General features: G+C 45.7%; 1 protein-coding gene across 16 annotated transcripts in view; it reads right to left on the bottom strand.

Annotated features, from left to right (window-relative positions):
* Positions 1–2,332: 2,332 nt before the first annotated feature.
* The window catches only part of USP54 (ubiquitin specific peptidase 54), a 113,183-nt gene continuing 106,589 nt past the window's right edge, over positions 2,333–8,926 (bottom strand). For 11 of the 16 annotated variants that reach the window (XM_023755102.1, XM_023755094.1, XM_023755092.1 and 8 more), the window contains 2 exons: positions 5,763–5,949; positions 2,333–3,630 (listed from right to left, as the gene is read on the bottom strand). In XM_023755102.1, coding sequence (XP_023610870.1) covers positions 3,071–3,630; positions 5,763–5,949 — 747 coding nt within the window. In that variant the 3' untranslated portion in view covers positions 2,333–3,070. Of the gene's footprint in view, positions 3,631–5,762; positions 5,950–8,926 lie in introns of those variants that run through there. The other 5 variants (XR_002829663.1, XR_002829662.1, XM_023755096.1 and 2 more) reach the window with 4 other exon arrangements.

The following is an 8,926-nucleotide window of genomic DNA, read 5'->3' as shown; positions in this document are numbered from 1 at the left end:
AGGCTCTAGGGACCTGGTCAAAATTACTGCGGCTGGAGCAGCAGGACGCGGCCAAGGGATCAAGTTAAAATTCTGGGCAGGCAAAAACCGAAGCGTGAGGAGTGAGGGTGGCCCGTGGCTAGCTGCTGTGGTGAAAAGGAGAGCCAGAAAGCAGGACGGGCTCTCATGGAGCTGCCAGTAAGAGGGGAAGACGTGATGAAATCTCAGACTCTCCTACCAATAGAAAAACAAGTGTGTAACAGTTTGGCTACCGGATCTGGGCGCTTTGGTTGGTAAGGGACGAGAGAAATAGAGGAGGCATTGCAGGTTCCACAAAGTGATCGTTCACAGAGGCGTTGGAGAGGGAATCTGGCCCTTGTGTTAGAGCCTGGGATTGTTAAGACGGATGGCACAGAGTAAGAATGAATGCAGGTAGGGGAGGTTAGGCTCCGAGGTTAAGAACCAAATAGGTAAGGGAAAGGAAGGGGTGACATCAAAAGATACTCCAAGAGTCTACAGATTCACCTGAAAAGAGCACACCTGCCTCTTGATTCATTCAGAAGTTAGATTTGGAAGGCCGAGGAATAAGTAGAGAATTGGAAATTAGTTCCTCGTAAGAAATACCTCATGTGGTGTTTCCGTGCTCGTACAGAATCCGCGCACAGGTGACTTATGAAACCTAAATAGAGACGGATATTCATGGGGAAGAGGACAGTGGGACAAGAACTGACTGAGGCCTGGCTGGCTCAGTGGTTGAGCCTCGATCTATGAACCAGGAGGTCACGGTTCGATTCCCGGTGCGGCACATGCCGGGGTTGTGGGCTTGCTGGGGGGCATGCTAGAGGCAGCTGATCAATGATTCTCTCTCATTGATGTTTCTCTCTACTCCCTTCCTCTCTGAAATAAGTAAAAAATGTGTTTAAAAAAGAACTGATTGACTACTCAATAATTATCACCAGCAGATGTGCTGGATCATGGATAGAGACCAGCACATCCACGAAGATGTATGTATCTTGATGGCACAGGATGCAAGTGGGAGGGGTGAGAAATTCCTGCCCATCCTCCTGCTCAGTACTGCACGTGCTCAGAATCTGCTCATAATGGGTGATAATTAGGTAAGCAGCCGTCCAAAGGTCTCAAAGAGCACATTCTACCTCTTCTTTTTGTCAGACTCAATGATCCTGAGCCCTGGGGTAAAAGAGAAGAGGAATACCCAATAGGTATTCTTTGCAAAGGGAACCCACAAAATATCTTTTAGAGGGAGGAGAATTTGGGAGTGGACGGGGTAAAAATGATTTCAGGCATGGAAGTGCAATAATTCCACAGGGGAAGGGAAGGGAGGAGCAGCCATGGAAAGAGAACAAGGGAGGGAGAGGAGGCACATCACAAACTTATAGAGGGAGGGCACCAAAGAATACATAGGTCAAGAGTGAATTTATAAGAGTTCGAATCTCTAGAAAATCTCCCCAAGGAGGGAAGGAGAAAGCAGGTAATGTATTTAGTGCCTCTTGGAAAGGGGTAGGAAATATACTGGCAGCAGCAATAACAAGGAAAGTCACTCCATTTTAGGGCACATTGACTCCTACCTTGAATATATATCCTTCAACTATCCTTCAACCCTTAAACTCTTTGGCTCCTCACTTTCACTGATTCAAAAGCCATATATATCCTATATAATCAAAGCCTAATATGCTAAGTGTCCAGTCGTCCGGTCAACCAATTAAAGTGTAATATACTAATGATATGCTAAGGCCGCTCAACCGTTCACTATGATGTGCACTGACCACCAGGGGGAAGATGCTCTGATTGGTAGGTTAGCTTGCTTCTGGTGTCCAGCCGATCGGGACTGAGCGAGACGGGCAGGACATGCCCTGGAGCCCTCCCGCAGTCCCTCCCTGGCTGGCCAACCTCCCGTGTCTCTCCCCTGCCCTGATCATGCACCGGTGGAGTCCCTCGGCCTGGCCTGCACCCTCTCGCAATCCGGGACCCCTCAGGGGATGTCAGAGAGGGGGCTTCGGCCCGATCCCACAGGGGGAGCGCCACTCAGCCAGAAGCTGGGCTCACAGCTGGCAAGCGCAGCAGCAGTGGTGGCAGTGCTAAGGATGTCTGTCAGCTTAGGCCCACTCCCCCCTAAGCCATCAGTCAGACATCCCCCAAGGGCTCCTGGACTGCGAGAGGGTGCAGGCCTAGGTTTGAGGGACCCCCCCCCACCCCCCCCCCACCCCCCCCCCGTGCTCTGTGCACGAATTTCGTGCACAAAGCATCTAATATATATATATATGCCAGCCCACACCAATATAAAAGAACAAGAGCATTAAAAAAGGGCTTTAAAAGACAATTAAATGACAAGGAATTAAATAGAACTATATTATAGATTTATTAATGAAAAATACTTTACAAAAACAGTATGTTTGGCCCTAAAATAGGTCAGCTGACTCTGAGGGTTTACAATGGGGACTGAGCAAGTGGCAGTAATGGCTCTGCTGCTGAGACAAGAGGGTGTGTTAGTGTGCCTGACTCCATCTGTTCAGAGGGCAAATGTTGGCAGTTCCGCATTCTAGGCCTAAGGTTTGGGAGCACAGGGAAGGTTGACAGTCTATAACACTTGGGTAGATGGGCTGCCCTGTGGTCAGGACAATGACCACAGGGCTTCATGTCCCTTCAAGAATGGGGGATGGGGAAGACAGGTAATACGGACAGGTAGATAAAATGAAGGGTAGAATTTGGTAATATAGTAGAGGAACAGAGGATCAGGGCTCAGGAACAGGTATGGGCATAAAGTGTCCAGGACTAAAATGATGACCTAAGGAATGGCTAGTGTCCAGAGTAATATGGATTCATTTTTGAAGTGGCTCAAATAAAGCCCTAAATAGCAGCTGCTTCCTTTTGCTAGGTGAATGGAAATTAGAATTTCAAATATTCCTTCTCAAAGAGCCACATCACATTAGAGATTCCTGGCACCCTTAGGAGAAACTGCCAGCTCTATGATGAGATGAGATTAGCACAACCCTGGCAGGGATGTAGGGTACGAACTCTGCACAGTACTGTTTAAAAAGAAAGCCGTGGCTCTCGGAGAGGAAAGGGGTGACTCTTACCACCTGCTGTGCTGCAGGGCTCTAGCCCTGTTCTGCTCTCTTCTAGGGGCATCTGCTAGAACATACAGAAACTCCTGTCCCCCTGTCCTCCTGGGCCCAGGTTGTGGGGTATAACTGCTCTGCCTCCAGTCATCATCTGGGGGCATATCTACTCTCCGAGGACCAGGGGATCGAGACCCTGGAACAGGACCCAAATTCCAAGCTGACCTCAGGGGAACATGAAGACTGCTTAATGGTGGGGACACAGAGTGAACAATGGGAGCGGGGGAGGGTGAATGGAAAAGATCTCCCCATGACTGAGCATGAGGAACACGATGGCCCTGGTGTCTTTCTGGTAGTGTGGCAGAGTGGGTTAGCTGAGGCTTGTACCCTGGAGTAGTCAGGAATCTAGCCCCAACATGCTGGTTGGCCTCTGACCACAGTCCCCAAGAGGCATCTGTTCTGTTACGATGGGGGAGACTCCGGTAGTTCAAAGTCGTTCCTGCGTACTTGACCCGTTGGGAAGTTTCACCCCTGTCACACATAGCCAGAAACGGCTGGACGCTCCTTGAAGTTCCTGGGAAGAGAAAAGAACCAAAGATTGAGCATCTTCAGTAAACCATTCTCCTTCCCAGAGGACCCTTCTTGGCTGTTCCTCCCAAATCTCCACCCCTCTAAGAGCATACACACAAGGGGAAGGAGGAGCCTACCTTTGCTTTTAATTTCATTTTTAATTACATCAAAATCAAGTCTCTTACCTTCAACCTTGGCAAATAAAGTAGTCTCCTGGATGCTGCCATACCTCATTCCACTACACACACATACACACACACACACACACACACGAATGTCTCCCTAATACTGCAAATGTATACTCTCATTGTGACAACTCTACTCCTAGAGCCACCACTCCAAAACATCACTCGTTTTCTTATCACGGTACCTTCACTCCATTTAAGCTGTCTCTGCTACATTCTTGCACATTCTGAGATCTCTGCTTTTATTCTCACCTCCCACATATGCAATGTGAAATGTCTTTTCTATATATTAATTCTCCTTTATGTAAAAGAAACAAAATAACTAACTTCAAAAATCACTTCTAAAAAATACTTCCCATTCTTCAATTTTATATCCCATCAACATCTGTACTATTTTGTCATATGATGTATGTATGCATATTTTGATTTAGACACTGAGCTTTTTAAGAGTAGAGAGCGGCCTTCTTTCTCCTCTGAATTCACTATAGCATTTGGTGCAGAACAGGCGGCAATAAATGCTGACTGTATGATCAGACGCCTTTAACAATTGTGAAAGGAAGCTGGCTAGCTGGCTGCTCCACAGAATAATAGAAAGTCCATCTATCCAGAAGGCCTGCTTATCCAAAGCTTGCTAAAATGTGGACCCAGCCCTAGCTGGTTTGGCTCAGTGGATAGAACACTGGACTGTGGACTGAAGAGTCCCGGGTTCGATTCCAGACAAGGGCATGTATCTCGGTTGCAGGCTCACTCCCCAGCCCAGTCGGGCCGTGTAGGAGGAAACCAATTGATGTCTCTCTCTCACATGGAAGTTTTTTTTTCTCTCTCTAAAAAATGAATGGAAAAATATCCTCGGGTGAGGATTAACAACAACAACAAAAATGTGGACACAAATATCAACAATATTACTCTATCTTCTGTTCTAGAACCACAACCACCCCCTGTCCTAAGGCATTTATATCCATAAGCCAACGTTTCTTAACCTTAGAACTACTGATATTTGGGGCTGATAATTCTTTGTTTGGGGGATAAAGGAGTGCAGGGAAACTGCCCTGTGCATTGCAGGATGTTTAGCACATCCCTGGCCTCTACCAATTAGATGCTAGTATCACTTCCCCTTTCCCATGAGAATCAGTGCCTTAAACTGTAGATTCAGCCCACAAAGAGGAAAGGAAGCAAATCTCACTATGTATTAGTAGAAAGCCAGATGGATGCTGCCCACCTTCCGCAGGATTGTTTGGATCTGTCTATGTGGCATGGGTATTCCATGTACAGGGTCTTCCCAAGACTCCCATTCACTCCATGTCCTCCTAGACCAGTGGTTCTCAACCTTCTGGCCCTTTAAATACAGTCCCTCATGTTGTGACCCAACCATAAAATTATTTTCGTTGCTACTTCATAACTGTAATGTTGCTACTGTTATGAATCGTAATGTAAATATCTGATATGCAGGATGGTCTTAGGCGAACCCTGTGAAAGGGACGTTTGACCGCCAAAGGGGTCGCGACCCACAGGTTGAGAACCGCTGTCCTAGACCATCCTTCAACTAAGACTTAGGGGATACAAGGAGAGAAAACTAATAAAGATGATACTTTGTTTTGGGGGGATCCTAGAGACTGGGTATTAACTACCCTGGGTCACTTAAAAGCTTATTCTATCAGGACTGAAGCAGTTCATTTTCATGGGTAGTTAGATTCTGGGAACTCTGGTTTAGACCCTTAGTCTAAGAACCATGTTGCCCAAGAAATGACTCAATCACAATTCATCTAGCTCAATGCTTGATCTTAAAACAATAATTTATGTCCCTTTACAACCCCACCTTGAGACACACACACACACACACACACACACACACACACACACACCCCTACCTATAGTTGGACTAGTTTGAACCTTAGGTCCCTGGAAAGGTACACACATTCTGGCACATAATATTAGACTTGGGGAGAGTTACCTGGGGGTCTATGGGGCTCCCCTGCTATGCTGGGCATCAAGACTTCTGGGGACAGGAGCTGTGGTTGGGGTGGGTAGAGCTGGGGACCAAGGAGAAACACAGGAGGGTCATGAGTGACAGGGAGGGAAGAGGAGCTGGAACAACGGTGCCCGGTTTCCAAAGCCTTTTTCCTTGCGTTTGATGAATCCTTATAATGAGACGACAAAAAACACAGAGATGAAAATTAACACATAGCAGGATATGGTTAGGTAAACACAGCGAGGCAATGAGGGGGAGATGGAGGGAACTAAAGTGCAAACATGCCTTGTTCTGGAAAGGACTCAGTTTACTCAGCCACTCTTCCTGTTAGTCTTGTTAGAAATTCCTGATCACTATAAACTGGAGACACCAAACTGTAGATCCTCTTCTCTTAACTTATCTTCCTCATAGCCTTCACCTTCCCAACCCTACCACCTACGTCTTTAGCAAACTCCTTAATGCTAACAGTAGAATTAGAGAGAGAGAAATAGAAATTTAAAAATAAAGAAGAAATGAGAGCAATTATGAAAGCCTGAGAGATTGAAAAAGAAAATTCTATTTTCTCTCGAAATATTGGGAACCAAAATATATATCCTTAAGTGTACAATCAAGAACTCTACTACTACATTTTCTTTTCTCTCACTGCTACATTCCACAATCTCCTTTTTTGCCTGTCAAGCTTGCACCCACTGATGCTTACCAGTATACTCTGCTTTATACTCCATTAGTCACTCACTTTTGTGGCAAAATCTCAGAAATTTCCCCTTTAACATTTGAAACACTAATATGTACACAAGTGAACCAACATTCTTTCAAACTCCTCCTCCAGGTATCACATTTTTTTAAGTCATCCATACTCAAATGTTGACATTGCCCTTAATTTTGCACCTTTTATCCACAATTCCATTAGTTGCCTTTGCCAAGGACTGTTATTTCTACCAATAGGTTTCATATTTCAACTTAACTGGGCCCTGGAGACAACCTCCGATCTGATCTTCCTATCTCCACTATAGCCCGCTACCTCATTCCTGTGGCCTGCAAGTTCCTATGTGATACAGCAATGCCAATCTTTCTCACTGATCTCCAACACCATTCCTGCACCTTTTACACTCTAACCTTCTTACTGTTCCTCAAACACACCACGCTCATTTCACCTTGGGCTCTTTACACTAACTGCTCCTGTTACCTGGAATGCTCTTCCATGGTGCACACCTTCGTATCACTGAGGCCTCTGATCAAATATTACTTCCTTAGAGCCGATTTCCCTCCCTACTCTATCAAAAATAACCCTGAGGCCCTGGCTGGTTTGGCTCAGTGGATAGAACGTTGGACTGCGGACTGAAGGGTCCCGGGTTCAATTCCAGTCAAGGGCACATGCCCGGGTTTCGGGCTCGATCCTCACTGGGGGACATGCAGGAGGCGACAGATCAATGACTCTCTCATCACTGATGTTTCTATTTCTCTCTCCCTCTCCTTTTTTCTCTAAAATCAATAAAAATATATTTTAAAAAAATAACCCTGAGAATAACCAGTTACCTCCTTACTCCTTTTCTCCTCTTGCTTTGTTTTATTCTTCTTTATCATACATTGTCTAGGATTAACTTGTTTATTGTCTTTCTCTCCTAGTAGAATACATTTCTTTTTACTCCAGTATCCCCAGCACCTTGAACATCACCTGGAATATTACAGGCACTTTATAAATATTAAACAAAATAATCTATATGCCAGTATATCTTATTTCCTTTACTAGACTGCAAGTTATTTAAGGACAGAATTTGTGTTGTTTTATCAGTATGCTCACAGCATCTACCATAGCATGGCACATAGGCATTTACCATATAACCTAAAGACCAAGTACTCTTAGCATGTGACACAAACAACTATTCCTTTCTTCTGGACAGAAGAAAGTGACACCACACTTCCCTGTTTTCCCTCTATCTCTTTGGTCCCTTTTGCCTAGTCCTCTTTTTGAGTTCTTCAGAAGAACTACCTTGAATCTGACACTTTTCAGGGATATATCCTGGTCTTCTCGTTAACAATATTCTTTTCCTCTTTTCAATGGCTATGATGCTCAAATCTCAACTTCAAGCCTATTATGTCTCACATCTAAAGGCCTACCACATATCTCCACTCAAGCTTAACATAGGATGGGCAAAAGCAGGCTTACAGTTATGACTACACAAAACACAGAGTTTATTCTTGTATTATTTATTAACTAGAGACTAGAGACCCGGTGCACAAAATTCGTGCGGGAGGGGCGGGGTGGTCCCTCAGCCCAGCCTGCACCCTCTCCAATCTGGGACCCCTTGAAGGCAGTCAGACATCCCTCTCACAATCCAGGACTGCTGGCTCCCAACCGCTTACCTGCCTGCCTGCCTGATTGCCCCTAACCACTTCTGCCTGCCAGCCTGATCACCACTTAACCACTCCCCTGCCAGCCTGATAGATGCCTAACTGCACCCCTGCCGACCTGATTGCCCCTAATTGCCCTCCCCTGCTGGCCCGGTCACCCCTAACTGCCCTCCCCTGCCAGCCTGATTGCCCCTAACTGCCCTCCCTTGCCAGCCTGGTTGCCCCCAACTGCCCTCCCCTGCAGGCCATCTTGTGTCCACATAGGGGTGGCCGTCTTGTGTGTTGGAGTGATGGTCAATTTGCATATTACCTCTTTATTATATAGGATTCCCATATGAGCTGTAAACCTACTTTTGCCCCACCCTATATATCCAAAATTGTATAATTCTCTTCCCTCAAATATATTCTTACTTCTCTTCCCTCAAATATATCATTATCAATCAACTCATAATTCCTGGATATGATCTTTCATTCTCCTTTCCCCATATCCACGCAGGCAGGCACCAACCCATTGATTTTTGCTTCCTAATTGGCTCTCCAGTATGTCCACTTCTCTCTATCTTCCCAAACTTCTTACTGTGGTTCATGATATAACCCTTGTTTATATTCTGTCCCGTCTCACTTGTCAACACTCTCCATTCTTCCCTTGTCAGATTCTAATCTTGCCATACCAAAGTAGCTTCTTTTAATTCAGTTAGCATCTGCTTCAGGTCCCTTTACCTGTTATATATATACTAGAGGCCCGGTGCACAAAATTCATGCATGGCGGGGGGGGGGGGGGGGCGGGGGGTCGG

Source organism: Myotis lucifugus, unplaced genomic scaffold (assembly GCF_000147115.1).
Source record: "Myotis lucifugus unplaced genomic scaffold, Myoluc2.0 scaffold_69, whole genome shotgun sequence".
Classification (NCBI taxonomy): domain Eukaryota; kingdom Metazoa; phylum Chordata; class Mammalia; order Chiroptera; family Vespertilionidae; genus Myotis; species Myotis lucifugus.
This window is presented reverse-complemented; position numbering and strand designations above follow the sequence as displayed.